General features: G+C 33.0%; 1 protein-coding gene across 2 annotated transcripts in view; it reads left to right on the plus strand.

Annotated features, from left to right (window-relative positions):
- The first annotated feature begins 401 nt into the window (after positions 1-401).
- Positions 402-19,865, plus strand: part of LRRTM4 (leucine rich repeat transmembrane neuronal 4) — a 900,775-nt gene continuing 881,311 nt past the window's right edge. Inside the window, exons 1-3 of one of the 2 annotated variants that reach the window (XM_066267524.1) lie at positions 402-681; positions 947-1,097; positions 2,904-4,450. In XM_066267524.1, coding sequence (XP_066123621.1) covers positions 1,094-1,097; positions 2,904-4,450 — 1,551 coding nt within the window. In that variant the 5' untranslated portion in view covers positions 402-681; positions 947-1,093. The remainder of the gene's footprint in view (positions 682-946; positions 1,098-2,903; positions 4,451-19,865) is intronic. The other variant, XM_066267523.1, reaches the window with a different exon arrangement.

Genomic DNA, 19,865 nt, shown 5'->3' on the forward strand with positions numbered 1-19,865 from the left:
TTAAAAACCACCTTCCCCCCTCCCAATAAAATTGTTTCTCTGTATTGTTTGTTTTAAAAAGGCAAATAAATAAAATGAAACAACAGCAACAAAAATAAAACTCAAATTAGTTCTGTTGTTGAAAAAAGATAAATTCCCTGTGATATGTGCTTGTGCAACAACAACAAAAAGATAAAATCAGGTCAAGGCAACTTTTAAAAATTACTAGTTGCATAATATTTAGAGAAGCAGTATTTGATGTCACAGAAAGCTACTCCTTGGCATAAACCTTTCATAATATATTATTGGAGAGAAAAAAAGTGTTCCTGTGCCTTTAATTTCCCTTTCCGAGAGAGGGAAGGCTGCACACCACTGACAGGCTCACTTGTTCCCGTCTTTAATGTGCAATCTGTTTTCTCCAGCGGAGGGCACTCAGTGTATCACAAACTCAAGCATTAGCACCAACAAGCTCTGAGCATCATCAGTCTCTGGAAAGCCTTCTGAATTAGACAAGGGCTGCCTCTCAGCACAGCTACAAAACACTTTAAACCTGACCAGCTAAATGGATAAACCTAGCCTGCATAGCTTTTAAACTGGGGTCTCATACAGCACAGGAGGCCTACTTGCTTCAAGAACTGAAAATCCAGAGGATGAATTGCTTTATCTGGGAATGGCAAAAGCCAGCACAATAAGGAATGCCAGGTATTCTGAAGATTTTCTTCTTCTTTTTTTTCCTCCCCTGTTTTTATAGAGAAGTTGGTTACCTTCGGGATGGGCTGTAGCTCTTTTGCACAGATTGCCAGTTACTGCTGATGGGTCTCTGGTGAATTACACAATGGTCCTCAGAGCCTAAAAGCCCTCCCCCTCCCCCCAGGGCTTCCTTCTCCCTGCCCCCCCATCCCACCCCATGCTGATTTTCCCCCGTATATGTATATGTATATATTTTTGCCTGTCCTCTCCGGGGAAGTTTGTATGGGGCTACTAGCTCACATGCGGGATCAGAATGGTATGAATGACAACCGCACTGTGTCATGAAGGTGGTGGTGGTTTCAGCACAAGAGACCAAATAAGAAGAAAGCTGAAAAAGGGGGGAACCGTTTTCGGATGACAAAGGATGGGTAAGTGAACTTTTGTTGTTTCCTCCTTTGCAAAGCTGATCCTCTTGGCTTCCTATCCTTAGTCGTGGCTTTAGCTGATAAAAGACGGGAAAACAGGCAAAAAGCAGCAGCCTCTGAGTTTGCCAGTTGACTCACTACAGTTGTTATTATATTTTTAGATCATTTTCCTTTTTGTAGTTTTATTTATTTATTTTTTTAATTCGGCAATGCATAACACGGACTTAAGCAGACTCGAGAGAAATATCTTTAAGCCTGTCTCTTCTGTATGCGTATGCACAGCTTGGGAATTGAGCGTGAGATAAATATTGTGTTTGCTTCTATTTCTTGATAATATTAACCATGCGTGCGTTTCTGGTTGCTGTCAGGAATGTTGTTAACACTTGACTGCGTTTGTGGAGGGGTGGGGTTGTCACTTTATCAGAGGTCGCACAAGGGCTTGTTTTAACTTTGAAGCTGTATCCTGAACACAGCTTGCAAATTTCCAGCAGTCATTTGCCCGTCTTATTTTTTCAAGTGTGACTGGCTCCCGCCCCCCCCCCCCGCCCCCCTTCTCCTGTCTGAGAGAGCTGGAATGTATTTCAATGAGTCTGTAGCTGGCAAGAGGACCACAAGCAAGATCGGGTTTCAAATAGAAAAAAAGAGAGACTTAGCTAGTTGAGTAAAAAGAGTTTTTTGGTTAGGGATTTGGCTGATTACCTCTCCGTTAAAAAATATGAATACTTAAGAGGAATAAAGAAACCGCAGCACACGGTATTTTTTCCCCCTACCACTAAGAAATAATAAAATCTATAGTTGACAGAGGACAGAAGTCCCTTAAGATACTATGACTTGGAAATGCAGCATAAGTGCTAATAGATTGCAACTTTGCAGTTTTTCAGAAGTTAATGGAGGTAGGGGAGGAAAAAAAAAGTCAGTGAGAAATTTGAGCAGGTTGGGGTAGGGGGAGGAAAAGGGTACTTTGTGTTTCTCTACTTGTTTATACCCCAAATTTGCAAAAACAACTCTGTTAAAAATAACAGTGTAGCGAAAAAGACACAAGATACTTTGCATCTTCTGTATATATTTAATAAGAATCTGAGGATCTTAAACTTTGGAGTGCTTTGTGTTATCAGTAGTGAGGGTCTGAGTCTGTGTATGTCACTGGGCAAGAGAGCTGCAGAAGGCAGCTCTTCCTGAATGTGGAGAGTGCCTGGACTGTAATTAGTCTTCATACCATGCTTCATTGGCTGCTCAGGCTAGTCCCAAGGCCATTTTTTCAGAGCTTATACATTGTTTTTCTATTATGCAATAAGGATACAATTTCAGGCAGGGCAAACTTGGGTTACCTTGACAGCTAACCGAAGCTCCTTTGCCAAATTAAAGCCTGTGTGCTCAACTAGGAAAGACATACGAGTATGGGGTTTACAAAGTCACATTTTTGCCCTTACTAGAAGACTTAGTACCTCTGCCTTCACTACTGGTGTTCAACAGAGTGGCTGGCCAAATGCTATTGTTATTAAAATGTTTGCATGAAGTGATAAGACGGCCTCTGGTGCTGTTCAGTGTTGATGTAGACAAGAACTCCTGGAACTCCAGAAAGCTTTTCTTGGTTGTATGGTAGCGATTTGAAAATCAAGGAAGAAAGAATGAAACCTAAATAGAAAGCATGCAGCACTGAAGACAAGAAATCTTTAGACGTTAAACACATTGTCCTTGAATCAACTGTCCCATCACTACATACATGAAATGCTCCTGATATTGGTAAGCTGGTGGTTATTTTTAAAAATAGCATTACAATGTGCATTTGTCTTCTTTTTAACATTGTAGGTTTCCGTTTAATTACGCAGCTGAGAGGCATGCGCGTGGTGCTAGTTCTACTTTCTACTCTGCTGCTTGTTTTGCTCGCGGGGGCTCAGAGAGCTTGCCCAAAGAACTGCAGATGTGATGGCAAAATTGTGTACTGTGAGTCTCATGCTTTTGCAGATATCCCAGAGAACATTTCTGGAGGATCGCAAGGCTTATCATTAAGGTTCAACAGCATTCAGAAACTCAAATCCAATCAGTTTGCCGGCCTTAACCAGCTTATATGGCTTTATCTTGACCATAATTACATTAGCTCAGTGGATGAAGATGCATTTCAAGGCATTCGTAGACTGAAAGAATTAATTCTAAGCTCCAACAAGATTACCTATCTGCACAATAAAACCTTTCACCCAGTTCCCAATCTCCGCAATCTGGACCTCTCCTACAATAAGCTTCAGACATTACAATCGGAACAATTTAAAGGCCTTCGAAAACTCATCATTTTGCACTTGAGATCCAACTCATTAAAAACTGTGCCAATAAGAGTTTTTCAAGACTGTCGAAATCTTGACTTCCTGGATTTGGGTTACAATCGTCTTCGAAGCTTGTCCCGAAATGCTTTTGCTGGCCTCTTGAAGTTAAAAGAACTCCACTTGGAGCACAATCAGTTTTCCAAGATCAATTTTGCGCATTTTCCACGTCTCTTCAACCTCCGCTCAATTTACTTACAATGGAACAGGATCCGCTCCATCAGCCAAGGTTTGACATGGACTTGGAGTTCTTTACACAACCTGGATTTATCAGGGAATGACATCCAAGGAATTGAGCCGGGCACCTTTAAATGTCTGCCCAATTTGCAGAAATTGAATTTGGATTCCAACAAGCTTACCAACATCTCACAGGAAACTGTCAATGCGTGGATATCATTAATATCCATCACTTTGTCTGGAAATATGTGGGAATGCAGTCGGAGCATTTGTCCTCTCTTTTATTGGCTTAAGAATTTCAAAGGAAATAAGGAAAGCACCATGATATGTGCAGGACCTAAGCATATCCAGGGTGAAAAGGTTAGTGATGCAGTGGAAACATATAATATCTGCTCTGAAGTCCAGGTGGTCAACACAGAAAAATCCCACTTGGTTCCCCAAACTCCCCAGAAGCCTCTGATTATTCCTAAACCTACAATCTCTAAATCTGATCCCACCCAGCCCACCTTTGATACACCAAGCCCCTCCCCAGGGTTTCAGATTCCTGGCACAGAACAAGAGTATGAGCATGTTTCATTTCACAAGATTATTGCAGGGAGTGTGGCTCTCTTCCTCTCAGTGGCCATGATCCTCCTGGTTATCTATGTGTCTTGGAAACGCTACCCAGCCAGCATGAAACAACTTCAGCAGCACTCTCTCATGAAGAGACGGCGGAAAAAGACCAGAGAGTCTGAAAGACAAATGAATTCCCCTTTACAGGAGTATTACGTGGACTACAAGCCTACAAACTCTGAGACCATGGATATATCCGTTAATGGATCTGGGCCCTGCACATATACCATCTCTGGCTCCAGGGAATGTGAGGTATGAACCATGATCCTCCTAAAAGCATTTCTACTGCTGGGAAGGAGAGGTAAATGTTTGAAGTACTAGAGGTGTCTCTAATCACTAGAAAGATTAATGACCCTTTTGCTTATGGGTTTTGCTCAGTGTGAAAGGTTACTTAATTAAATTATAACCACCAGGAAATTGACTGTTTTGTTTTTTTTTGAAATTTGAAGGAAGTTCATTCAAGGATTAGATTAAGTTGGAATCAAGCACTATGTTACATCATTTTTTTTTTTAACAGTTTGTATACAGGGGTTGGACTTAACATGCATACATGCAAACAAAACTCATTCTAAAATTTATGTCTGGTTCTTGTTGTTTGACTTTTGTAATGGAGTAAAGAAGGAGGGGCCAGCTTATTTTAAAACAAAGTAATTTTACCAAAATTCCAGGAGGTAACAAAGATTTAAACCAAAGAGCAATTTACCCAAGGGTTGATTTTGTTGTAAATTTTAAGTTTTAATTAAAGCATGCAACAGGGATCTCACAAGGATAACTGTTTTTGTGTTACTTGCCATTTAGTTATAATACCAGCATAGAGAATGTCAGAGGCCTACTGTGTAATTTTATTAGGCTTTCATAGATGTCTGTCTTCCTTCTTTCTTTCTTTCTTTTCTCTTTTTACTCTTTCTTGTGTTGTTTTGTTATTTTTCTTTAATTACTAGACATAGAACGCTTCTGAAAGATTTTCATAGTGCTGGCTATTTGTATGTAATTGGAATGAAACTTAAATTTCATCTTTTCGCTATGTCCTTGGAAACTAAAATTATGTCATGATGTTGTGGATGATTTAGCAATAACATAGTGACAGGCAAGACAGGGAATGTTTGTCAGTGTTGCTGTCATCTCCAAAAAATGATGTGTATTTTTGTTAAACTTATCCAAAACTAAGTGATGCAAATGTATATAAATAAAAAGAGAGACTTGAGTTCTGGGTATTAGCCTTTCTGTGACATTAGCCTCAAATGAAGGCATTTCATGTTATACTATTTTTATTTTCATGGAAAAAAGTTTGGACTCAGTTTCTGATTATTTCATTTAAAGATCATTTATATGAACATGTTTATAAATAGAAAAATAGCTACAGATTCCAACATGTCCATAAGTAATACTGGATGCAAATTATTCTTTTCATAGAATAATTGCATCAAAATGCAAAGACTGGTCAAAATGTGCAAAGACTGACCATCAGGGCCTTACTGCTGGAAAAAAAAAACTAGAAAAAGAGGTTAAGGGCCTTACTACTGAAAAAAAACTAAAAAAAAGAGGTTAAGTTCTGGCATTATGTTGTCTTAGTGTACAATTTATAATGATTACTTTTTCAAAATAAAGTTTTAATGAGTATTTAAAGACTTTGCTCTTTTTAATATTAGTTATAACAGTCACAAAAATATAATTTTCTTTTTGATAATGTATACCCAATCTTTCCATAGTCTAAATGCAGATGCTAATGAAAATGTTTGCAAACAAATCACTGAGTTTGAAATAATCTCCAACTCAGTATAGTTCAAAATACTGAGCTATTCTTTACAGTTTGTTTTCTTCTTTTTAGTCCATGGCTGGAAAAGTGAGGAAAGTAATCCCAGAAATAAATCCCTAAAAGATATCTATATACACAATTATACTTAAGTTTAAAGAAAATAAAAAATTTTATATACAAGTCTATATAAAGATGTTTTATTGAATGCCAATATTTACACAATGTGAATTGTGTACATGAATATTAGTAAAACAATTTCATACTGTTTTCTTCTAAATTCTCCTTACAGTTTGAGACTATTTTAAAGGCTAGTAATATAAAAAGAAAAAAAAATCTATGCCTATTTTTTTTTTTGAATTTTGTAGCAGAATGGTGATTTTTATTTATAAGAATCACCAAAAAAGAAGAAAGATTCTTAAAGAAATAGAATTGAAAACAGTGGCTCTAAAACGTTTCCAGACATCTTAAATTCCAGAGATTACTGATTAAAGGTCCTTGTCATGACCATAATAGGGACAAAATTAAAACCTATTTTATTCTGTGAAAACATTGAGTGTTTGAAATAAATTGATACTATATATGCTATGTAAACTGCAATTTATGGTCATGAAATTACAGTGGCATTGTTGGGGATGAACATGGTGTCAAGACTTTAAGCGATGAAGAATTTAATTAAATGTTATAATAAAGTTGTTGAGTCCAAATGGAAGACCTACTGAAGTAGATCCACCTCTTCATGCCCTATAAAATGGAAAGTGGTAGGTTATCCATTTAAGATCATAACCCCACTCTCCAGAGTAAGAGACCCAATAAGGCTAATTTAAACAACTATTACCTTGTTTTGAAACAAACATTTCAGCCACCACTACTTCTTTCTTACAGGCTATTTGGTGCATTCCAGTTATAGGTAGACACACAAACAAAGAAGAGCAAATTTTTAGAAACTGTGACAAAAACCATAGTTTTCCCTTATTTCTTTGTCACCTTGGAGTAAAATTTCTCCTGTTCAGAATACTTCTTTACAAAATGAAGCCAAGAGAGAAAAATGATTTGTCCAAAATTATAATTTTTTAAGACAAGAGAGGATGCTAAATTATTATCTAGTGTTTTCATAAACCTCACATATTAATAGCTTAGAAAATAGAGAATCATCAATATATTTATAATACAATTTTGTGAGGTAGTTTTTTTCTTGTTCAAAATGTCAAATTATACCCAACAAAGCCATAAATATTTCACTAGAAACTTAGCACCAAATGCTAATTTTCTAAGGTAGTGCCTTGAAAAAGTTACATTAAATTGAAAATGCCATTTATACACTGTTATATTTACTTATCATGATCTAAATAGTTAAAATATTTATTTTGTCTATTTCTTTTAAGAAGAAAATAAAAAGATGTGAGATTAGAATGATGTTTGTGAACCACCACCAAAATGTAGCATGCAGTTTGCGAAGTAAATAAATTTGGACAGTAATTAAGTTTGACTGTATTCTTTACAAGATTTCATTTGAGAAGTCTGTGTGCATGTTGTCTGCTAATAAATTGAAGGAGAATTTTATAATAATGTAAGCAGTAAAAATCTCATATCTATGAGAGGAATAGAGTAGATATTTATGAACAATTAATATGATATATGGCACAACTCTAATAGATACGTACATTTCGATCATCATACTTTGAGTGGTCAGTGTGCATGGTTTAACTGAATCATTTAATCTGTCTGTCTTCGGTATGTTCTGATAAAAAAGAATTTAGAGCCAAAAGAATACAGCTTTGCCTAAAACTTCTTAAGGTGTCATTAAAATAGAAAATTGCTAATCATAATTTTGAAAATAGCTTGTGAGCCTTGCACAGATTTATCATTAAAAAAAAAATCACAGTATTGTGAAGTTACTTCATTCTGTGTACCGAAATTTTACATAAAGACGATATAAAACACAATTTTGAATACCTGGTTTATCAACTCAAAATAGCAAGGAACATTATAAAATTAGTCATTGTGAATGTAGGCACAAGAGAGAACATTTCAGGTTAGTATTTTGAATTTAAATAAAAAATAAAATGGGTAAAAGTGAATGAAAGTGGTCTCTAAAGAGGTTCTCTATATAAGGTTTTTAAAAGTTAAGTGATTAAAATGTAAAATGTAATGATCCCATAATGCTAAAATTACTGCCATTAGGAAAATGGGAGTAGAGTTGACATTAGGTTTATATTTTTCAAATATTTGATATTTTCATTATATTCTTCAGAGTCAAGTATAATATAAATATATTGGTTGTTATTTCGGGCTTTTTTATTTCTTTCACTGCTATGCAGTGAGTGGTATAGCTTGTTTCTAATATTTATATGTATTGAATATATTAGGTCAGGTTCAAACTGTTGACTTATGGATATTATTAACATCTTTCTATACTTTAGAAGTTGACATTTTGAAGTACACTGAATGAATTTTTCAGAACTAAAACGCATAAGTTCAAAGAGGATATTAAGTGAAGCAGGATCAGTATTGTTGAATTTAATTTACACATTACCAGTATAAAGCAACAGAAAATAGACTTTATTTTGGTGACTGACTACTACCGTATTATGTTAAAATGTTATAATTGCAATTATACATTGTATATTGACATAAAGTATATTTATGTGTGGTATGTGTATTTGTGAGTATGTGCATGTGTTCAGAGAGAGGGAGGGAGTGAAGGAAGTGGAAAGAGAGGATACAAATATATTTCTATTAAAATTTTTGTCCATTTGTAAAATTTGAAATATTAGTGAAAAAAAATTTTTGTGTTAAAATGACCGGAATTTGTTAGTTAGGAATATATTTCTTAAGATATATATTTAAACTTCTCTAAAATTATAAATATTTTATGTCTAGCTTGCCTATTATTCTTTCTTTAAAAAATTAGGGTTTAAGCTCTACATTGTCATTTTGCTGTGACTTTGGATCAGTCACTTCACTTCTCTGTGACCCATCACTAAATGAGTCTATTCAATTAACACAATATGTTCCAAATCAAAACAAAATTTCTTTTATTATTCCCAGAACCACAAGAACAAAATAGAATTTAAAAATGAATAACTGAGCTGTTTATATTTATTGTCAATGAGAAAAGAAAGAACTTCTTGAGTTAATAAAGAAAATGACTTGCTTCATGGGCAAGTTCATCACAGACATGCAGCAAACATATGCACACATGAAGAGACATACAAATTCCTCTCTTTTTATATTCTTCCAGAAACTAATTCTTTTGAATGCATTTAAAATATTACTTTAAAAAAATTCTATACTCTAAATTTGACCCAATTAAAATTTATATATGAATAGAGTTTTCAGAGTGACAGCTGCCAAAGAAGCCTGATGTGTCAGTTTAAGAACGATTTATAATGACGATAATGGGTTCAATTTCTTTTTCTAAAATTAACATGTTTTGCAACTCGTGGACAAGGTTATAATAACTGGTGCTCTCTAGGATCCCAAGATGAGGTGTCAATGGTTTTAGGAATATATAGCTTTCGACACACCCCAGTAAGTAATCACATGATTCCAGAATTTTTCATTTTTGAGATTTCTCTATATTCAATGGAATTTAGTTATCTTAGTTCTCTGTAACTACATTTATAGATAGTCTTATCCTTTGGAAGTTGCTCAGTAATATATATTATCATTGAGGATGGTGACTCATCAGAATTTTCATGCTTCATGAATCACTAAGCAACAGTGACAACTTGTATGTCACAAGAAACTGGGAGTTTTGAAAATTAGTATGCCTTCGGATTAGTGAAAAGCACGAAAGTGATGTTGAATATGTTTTAAAAATTAAAATTGCTTTTTATAGTACCAAAAGAACTATCATTCATTTGGTCAGTTTAATAAAATCTCAATATTCTTAAAATAAAAAGGAAATTATGAGGCTATTTTTCTCATGCACTTATAGTACCAAAATTTTAACTATAAGGTAAAGAAAGTTGAACAAAAGCACAGTATTTTCTATGGTATCAAAATAACTGGCTTTTAAATACACTGCTTTAATATCCTTGAAACAGCTTGAAATGTGTCACAGGTATGATTTTTACTCCTGCTAAATAGTTTTAAAAATAATGCTTTTATTGTCAAGAGAAATTAAGGTCTAAACAAATGTGGTTATGGGAAACTAGTCCTTTTAAAGACAGAATCTTACACATTATAATATTTGTAAAACATAAGGTTTGGGAATGGAATGATAAGAAGGCTGCTGATACACATTAATAAAATATTAGAGTATTTGTGACTATATAAAACATCAGAAAAAAACCTTTCATAAATATGAATATACTTGACTAAAAGGAAAACATCAGACAAACTCTGAGGCCTGGTTATCAGATAAATAATAAACACATGTGCAACTAAATAAGATTTTCATATTTGGCATTATTGTTTTACATGGAAACGAGAATAGCTTTATATTTTAACATATAAATGATATTCTTAAACATAAATATCAAAGTAACTTTGTAATATAATTGTACTTAACAACCACATAATGTTAAACACTCATATATTCCCCATAACTATTTCTAATAAACTTAAATATATATTGCACACAGATAGTAGAGTAATATATATCATACTATTGAATAAATCCTGTTCTTTACTAATTTATTCAATTCATATGAATGGCCTCCAAAGTAAATATTTGGAGAGACATTTAAAACATCAAATAAGTTTCTTTCTTCTGTCATTGCCTCAATTTATTGTAATTGTTTTTTTTTTGAATGTTTGGATGTTTATACTATCAGTTCTTGAAAGGTTTTCTCTCCTTTAATTTTTTATGGATGTATTGAATTCTCAGTTCTTAGAATTAGGACTATAGATGTACTCATTAAACCTAGTAAGAAGGTTCATCATTAAGATTTTTTTTTTAAATATAGTTTCTTAGTAGAAGCAAGTAAGGTTCAGTAAACACTTTTACCAGTTTGATATTAAAATTTTTTTAAGGTAAATGAAGTAACTATAACATCAAAACAATATTTTCTACACAACTTTATAATTATTATTTTTATTTAATCTGATGATAGTTGGAATCCTCAAATTTCATTGAATTTAAAAACTAAAAGGTATATTAATTTTTACATTATATTTGAACATTTGTTACAGGCAAGATAAAATTAGATGGGTTTAAAAAAACTCACTCTTTCTTAAGAGCTCAGTAAGCCACTGTTTACTTTCAAATGCAAATATAGTTATGAATTGATTCCAATTTGGGATCATTTTTTAAAGTTAGAACTAAACGGTATAGACACTAAATTTGGAATAGCAAAAGATAATAGACAAAGGAAAAATGAATAAAACTTTAATTTTAGGAAGTCAGTGTGTAGTTTATATTCAGTGTATATTTTCATTTTAAAGGATAACAACTATTGTTTTGCTGTCTTTTAAAATTAAGCATCATCATCAGATAAAGTATTGAAATTACACTAATTTCTTTAAAATTGTTTAAACAATCAAAACAAGCAACAATCTTTGTTGTATAAGTTCTATGTTTGATTTTTCAATTCCTCCCTCTTCCATCAAGTCACTTCACTGAAACATTGGTTCTTTAGTTTTCTCCTAGAGATCTATCTGTTTGTGGTGCTGGTAATTGTTGAACATTGTTTTTTTCTGTTTCTTTTAACTGACTCTTATTAAGTACATTTATGTTCAAATAAAGCCCTAAAAACATTGCTTGTTTGTTTTTGCATACATTTGATCTTGATGCATTTCACTATTAAGTATTTGATATTTATAATTTAAAATTGACATCAACTATTGTTAAATGTTGCTAATAAGACTTAAAAAATAGAAATATAAATTAATTATGCCTGAGTCTTTTTTTCATATGGTCTCCATAAATGAAAAATGATTACTTTCCTCTGTGCTTATTGGTCTGTAAAATAATAGCAGAGAGGTCAATGTTTAAGTACTTTAGGTTGATGGTCAAACCACAACATAGACCAAAATTTCATTGGTCCAGTGGATAGATCAATGAGTGAAAAAGAGGTCCCAGAGGTTTGAAACTGACTTACTTTACTTCTGCAACATTGGACAAGTAAAAATATATCTGACCTTTCTGTGATATAATTTTTCCATCTATTGAACTGGGATAATATCTTTCCAATTAACTTGTTGAAATGATTAATGAGCTACTATTCGAACACCACTCTGAACTCCTTCATAAAAAGCTTCAGTGTAAATACAAATGATAATTAGCCGTAAGCCCTACTGTCTATTGAAAAATGCAAAATACAATGCGGTTGTATTATTTTCATTGTTATTACTATTTTAATGATGGTTATAATACTCCCTGATGTAGAAACAAGTGCTGTGGTTACTTTTTACTAAAGTGAATAATAAACCTGAACTTTCAGTCCCTTGTCTGAGCTGTAATTTAGTTTCTGTACCAAACACAATAATATTTCAGTAATACCTAGGATTTGTAAACTATTCCCTTGGCTGAAATTTTATTCACACTGAAAAGAGAGCATCATTTACAATTCTTTTATTGGTATTAACTCTAAAGAAGAAATTGGTTATAGAAACAACTTACAAAGTTCCAATCTGATAAAATGTAGTCCTTCAGTTCATTTTCTTAACAAGTGGAGGCAGTTTTAATTTCCCAAAAGTGTTTATTCATGAAGAGTGGGGATTTTTAAACAATATATAGGCAATCTTTATGAAAAAGAAGTTAATGTTATTTTAAGAAAACCTGATATTTCTCTAGAATGCATATTTGCTTTAATACAATATGAGCTTATTGCATAATTATAGAATTCTTTTTTTCTGACCTAATACCTGTAATATATTTTAAATTAAAATATATTTCTTTTTAAGTAACCCCATAAAATACACCCTATTATAAAAGAATACATTATTATTGTGTGCAATGTAATAGAAGATGCCACTAGGTACATGTCCTTAACTATACTGCTCACAAAAAATTAGGGGACATTTCAAAATGAATATGAAGGTATAAAATATCCCCTAATTTTTGTAAGCAGACTAAAAGAAAGCTTCCTGCAGGAAAAGGAAAAAATGTCATCCTTGCTAGGAAGACTACATGTTGTTTTTGTTGTGGTTGGAGATATAAAATTATTCTAAATTTTAGATGTTGCCAACTGTTGAATATGTCTCTTCCAATTTTATGCATTTGGAAACTAGGGAAATTACCACAGGATAGATTTAAAGACCTACTGGACCCACAGGAAAATAGATCTGAACTAAAAGTCTGTCTATCACCATGAACCCCCACTCTCACTAAAGCAGTGGTCCTCAACCCCTGGGCAGCGGACCAGTACCAGTCCATGGGCCATTTGGAAATGTTTCGCAGAGAAAAAATAAATAACTTACATTATTTTCGTTTTATTTATATTTAAGTCTGAACAATGTTTTATTTTTTAAAAAATGACCAGATTCCCTCTATTACATCCGTCTATGACTCACTGTTGACGCTTGTCTCGGTCACGTGATACATTTATCCGTTCCACCCTAAAGGCCGTTCTGTGAAAATATTTTCTGACATTAAACCGGTCCGTGGCCCAAAAAAGGTTGGGGACCACTGCACTAAAGGACTACAGTAATATTTTTGCTCTCCAGGAATTAGTGTCATTTCAGAAGCAAGGTCCAGCAATACCTTAAAGATCACCTTACTTTCCCCAATGCACAATCACCTTGGTTAATATCTGTGTGTCTCTTTGGGAAAAGCCAGGAGAAAGATAAAGAGTGTACATGTTTGATAGTTTACCAGGTTCTTTCCTCAAGGGAATCTGACCTGCCTTTCATTCAGTGTTCTAGATCTGGCTCAAGTTTGGGAATTGCTTATGGGGCCATGACTATTTTGTTGTTGTTGTTGATTTGTAAGACTTCTGTTCACTTGACCTAACACTCTTCCACTCACACAAAGTATGAATTCAGTAGACTGCTCATGTATTTTTTAAGGACACTTTGTTTAAATAGACAACAGCATGTGATTTTTAAAAAAATTTAGTTTTAACTTATTGTGTGGACATGGTTTCAAGTGTCCCATTCAATATAACACCTTTTTCATTGCAGGTAGGGATGCCAGTTCAGTGGTAGCTGTTCCCACTGTAATTTCTGACCTGCAGGAAAGAGTGCAACAGAAGCATTAATCTGGACCTTACCTTTGTCAGTTTCTTCAACCTTTGTCAGGTTGCCAAGGTTGTCGGTCAGTTTTACATCTTGAGATATGATCTATAGTATTCTAATCAGATTTTTTAAAAATTAGGGAATCACTACTTAGACTCTAACCATAAAACGTGAAAATAAGGAAACATAAAATGCAAATTAAGTATGTAATCCTTTCAAAGCATAATTCCATTGGTTCTCTATCTACTATCTACTCATGGTCTGTCTTTTCTCTAATTACTGGAGAAGTAGAGATAGTTTTAATTACTATTTTAGCTTTTTGCTCTTTAACTTTGGCATAATGTCTTCTTCGGGAATGTGTGTTCAGTGTTCCACCCAAAATGTGAAGATTGACGAGGATCATTGTCCTAGAAGGAAAATAGCATCTAGTCTCTCATTGCATTTCTTACTGAAAATGTACTGGAGCATGTGATTAATCACAAAAATAGATATACTGCTTTATTAATGTTGTCAGATTACCTCTAGTCTATTGATGTAAAACAGTTAGATAAATACTATTCTGAATTTTGAGCAAGTATAATGTTGTGGATTTACCTGACATTTTATTTTTATTACTTTCTAATTATAAATGAATGCTTCTACAGAATGCTTGAACCCATGAAATTATTTACAAAAATAACCATTACAAAAACTCTCAGTAAGCAGTGTTAATACTTTAAAAATTCTGCTGCACTTTCTTCAATCATATGCACATATATGTATATATGGGTATTTATAAAATTAATTTGACATTGAAAACTGTATACATAGACTTATATAATGTAACTTTGAAGTTCGAATTTTGTGATGAATAGAATCAATATTTAGAAGTAATTTTTCTGGAATTATATACTTAAGATGTATCATGTTTTACTTATGCCTGTTGTTAGACATTTATGATAGTTTGCTTCAGTGTTATAAATATTTCTTAAATGACCTCCTCATCTAAATAGGTTATTGAAAAAATTATAGTCAAAATAATGAAAACTTTAAAGTTAACTCATACTGCCAAATAATTCTCAAAAAGATATTTGTATTATGACTTGAATTGTACAATAGGCATCATTTTTTCATCTATACATCAATGTTGTTTACTCTTTTAATTTAACAAGTAGACATTTTGTAGTTTTAAATCAAATTTTATTAGGATGATACTGGTTAACATAATTATACAGGTTTCAGGTGCCCAATTCCACAGCACAGCTCTGTAGACCAGAGGTCTCCAAACTATGGCCCGTGGGCCACATGCGGCCCCCTGAGGCCATTTATCCGGCCCCCGCTGCACTTCCAGAAGGGCCACCTCTTTCATTGGTGGTCAGTGAGAGGAGCACAGGATGCATCCACACCCTGTGCTCCTGGAGTACTGTTTGTGGTGGCACCGCAAAGTGCGGCGTTGCTCACGTACAGTACTACTTCCAGTGACGCGAGACGCACGCGTCACAGCTCCTGAAGCACGTCATATCACTTGTTACGGCTAGCAGTGACAAATATGGAACCGGACATTGACCATCTCATTAGCCAAAAGCAGGTCCATAGTTCCCATTGAAATACTGATCAGTTTGTTGATTTAAATTTACTTGTTCTTTATTTTAAATACTGTATTTGTTCCCGGTTTTTTTTTGTTTTTTGTTTTTTTTTTACTTTAAAATAAGATATGTACAGTGTGCATAGGGATTTGTTCATAGTTTTTTTTATAGTCCGGCCCTCCAGCAGTCTGAAGGTCAGTGAACTGGCCCCCTGTGTAAAAAGTTTGAGGACCCCTGCTGTAGACCATATTGTGACACATTATATTTTTAATGTTTAATATATACATGTTCAGACTTAGTGCAGTGGAATTTTTTGTATATGTTATCATATTTCTTATTTTGAAATATGGTATGTTAATAGTCCATGAAGTTTAAAATAAACTAGTTTGTATTGTGTTTTGTTTCATTGCTTTTATTTTTAGAAAAGCTTTCTCCACCCTGTGTGTAAATAAACATGCACCTACATTTTGATCATTTCCTATGGAGGTTTATTTTAATATTTAATTTTCTAATCTAGCTAAAATATTCTTTAGTATATCATGTGAAACATAGCCCATTTATTTTTCTCACTAAAATACAATTTTCCTGTTTTACCTGATATTAATGTGATTTTCATATTTCCAGAATTTTTGTGTATTTTATATTCTTCCTATGATTCACTCAATTCTTGTATTCAAATTCATATATTACATATTATAGCTTTGAAATATATTTTAATTTTTATGCATGTGTCCTTATTCTTACCACTAAATTCCACATATTTTTTAAAAATTGTCTTGTTTATTCTTTGCTGTTTTTATTTAAAAGAAAATTTTACAATTTTTTTCTTTTTTTTAACTGAACGCGCACGCGCACACACGCGCGCACACACACACACACACACACACTGTTTTGACTGCGATTATGTGGTTCAATGAATCCAATTCAATTGAATTTTCTACAGTTGCCAAAAGGAATTTTATGGATGGTATAAAAATGGCATAGAGCTCCATTTTTATTACCCATTTCTTACATCTCTAGTAAAAATGAGTTGATTTTCTTTGCTTTTACTTCTAATACACATATCACTATATGTATCTACACATGCATACATAATTATTATCAATATTTTGACCAAATAAATTAATTACTATAGATTAACTTAATTTTTTAAAATGTTTAATTAAAACTAACTTTGTAAAATAAAAACGTGTTAACTTTCTAATTGTTACTATTTATTTACTTATTTTTCTATATTTTGACTAAATATTCTATAATAATATTAAATAATTATGGTGACTTGGAGCAACATTTATTTTGTTCCTAATTTTAACACAGGCTGTTTCCTGTGTTTTCTCTCCTTTATCATTCTATTAATTCATTTGTTTACCAACCAAAATGCATTGTGACTTACATTATTAGATGTTAACTCTGGGCTCAGTGCTGTGTTTATAATAATGAATAAAATATTTAATTTTAGGTAAAAATTAATCAAATTAATATATCTATAACCGTTTATATGATATATTATACATTGATCAGGATGGACAAGAATTACTAAATCAGTTATTTTATTTTTTTTGTGAGGCATGTCTTCTTTTTTCATTTTTTAGTTATTGATTTTATAAATTATATATTTTTACTTTCTAATGTTAAATGTTATTTTGCAATTGTGTAATAAATTATGGTAGTTTATTTTATAAAATTTTTTTCTAGATCAGTTGTTATTGAATTTATTTATAATTTTAAGTCTTTCTTAATAAGGGGCTTTTCTCAGTTGTTATGTTTAATAATTTATTTTTTTAACTCTGAAATAATTAAAATTATATAGTCATTATCATTTTTTGAAATTTAAAATATATCTACCAAAAAACAGCCTTTGTCATACCATTTTTGGATATAATACTGAGAAAACATTATAAATTGTATCCAGATTTGTTTGCCTTTTTTATGTCTTTAAATCAGATTATTATAGTTTATTAAAATACCCATTTGACTAAAAATTTAACATTTGTTATAACTTCATTTATCTAATAGTTACTTATTCTTAAATGGCTTCAGTAGTTATTTTTTTGTTCATTCAATTACTATGTATCACGTACTAGAAACAATAAATAAGGCAGGTGTTTTACTTTGATTTTAGCTTTTATCATTGAAAATAAAATCATTAGTTTATTAGATGTACATTTTCCAAAAATCTGTAAATTCCTTAGATATATGAAATTCCTCTATTCTTAATTTTTGTATTTTAGTCTTGTTAATTTATTCTTGTTCAGAATTGCTAAAACTTTTCAGATTCATTCATTTTATTTTAATAGAATTTGTGGAGAATTACCTTCTAATTATATGAAAATATGTCAACATTCTACTTCCCAAGGTATAATACCCCCTACACCTAAAGGAATTCCTCCACCAGGACTCTCTGACATTCTAAGTAATTTTACATTATCATTCTTATCTTACATTTTATTTTCTTACATAGCAAAATTATTTCTTTGATCTAGATCAGGTGTTGGCTAAATATTTTTGTAAAGGACCAGGTAGTAAATATTTTGGACTTATGGGCCAAGTGGTCTCTCACAATCACTAAAATCGGCCACTATAGCATAAAAGCAAGCATAGAAAACATGCAAAAAAATTAGGCACATCTATGTCCCAACAAAGCCTTATTTACCATTAAAAAGCAGTAGGCCAGCCCTGGCCGGTTGGCTCAGCGGTAGAGCGTCAGCCTAGCGTGCAGAGGACCCAGGTTCGATTCCTGGCCAGGGCACATAGGAGAAGCGCCCATTTGCTTCTCCACCCCTCCGCTGCGCTTTCCTCTCTGTCTCTCTCTTCCCCTCCTGCAGCCAAGGCTCCATTGGAGCAAAGATGGCCCGGGCGCTGGGGATGGCTCTGTGGCCTCTGCCCCAGGCGCTAGAGTGGCTCTGGTCGCAACATGGCGACGCCCAGGATGGGCAGAGCATCGCCCCCTGGTGGGCGTGCCGGGTGGATCCCGGTCGGGCGCATGCGGGAGTCTGTCTGACTGTCTCTCCCTGTTTCCAGCTTCAGAAAAATGCAAAAAAAAAAAAAAAAAGCAGTAGGCTGGAATTTACTCATGCCTTACAGCTTGCTGATTCCGAACCTAGATAATTTTCATAGGCTATATACAAACTAGAATCTTATCCTTCAAAATATAAATATATAGAATTTTCTCTTAACCTGATAACTTCTTCTGCCTTATCTTCTCCTTTTTATAGCATATCTTTCCAAAAAATTCTACACCAGTCTACATTTCTTCATCAATCATTGTATTCTTAAAATTACTATAATCTGTCATTAGGGTCTATGAAGCCTTCAAAACAGATCTTGCTAACTTTGCCACTGACCTCATTATCATTAAATTTGATGGGTTTTTTTTATTCTTTAATTTGATATCTCAAAAACATTCAACACTTGGTATTTATTTTCCTTTAATTGTTCTCCTCCCTGAATTCTATACTTAGACTGTTCCTTCTTTATTTCTTTATATTCCTTTTCCATATCTCTTTTTTTTAATTTTCCATTGATTTGAGAGAGGGGGTGAGGTGTAGAGATAGAGACAGAGAGAGAGAAGCATCAACTCATTGTTCCACTTCCTTGTGCATTCACTGGTTGCTTCTCATAAATGCTCTGACCAGGGATCAAACCTGTGTGCCTGGTGCAGAGGAATGATGCTCTATTCACTAAACCTGCTACCAGGGCAGGGTCCCTTTTCCATACCGTTTTAAAGCTCAAAAATTCTTACTTAATTTTCTTTTACATTTACATATACAGCATGCATTACCATTTATATATCAATATTAACAAAATATAAGTTACTTCCTTATTGCTTCACCTCTTCTCTGAATTCCTCACATTATACTAATTTTCTATTTGACATCTGAATTAATAAACTAAGAGAAACCTTAAACCCATTTCCAAACCACACGACAGCTTTTCTTTGTGCTTATTTTTCTTTTACTGGTTCTTGTCTTGTGAATGAAGCTATTCTGTTTCAGCAAATCAGAATTATTGGATTTATTCTTGACTCCATCCTCAACCTCACACTTTATAAGTAATTTATAATAAAGTTTTGTTGGTTTTACCTTTGAAGTATCTTTCAAATCATATATATATATTTGATTTGAAAGATATATATATATAAGATACTTATATATATATATTTGAAAGATATATATACACATTTATTTCTCCCTAACTTTATTAGTGCCACCCTTTTTATCTT

Source organism: Saccopteryx bilineata, chromosome 3, assembly GCF_036850765.1.
Source record: "Saccopteryx bilineata isolate mSacBil1 chromosome 3, mSacBil1_pri_phased_curated, whole genome shotgun sequence".
In the NCBI taxonomy this organism is placed as follows: domain Eukaryota; kingdom Metazoa; phylum Chordata; class Mammalia; order Chiroptera; family Emballonuridae; genus Saccopteryx; species Saccopteryx bilineata.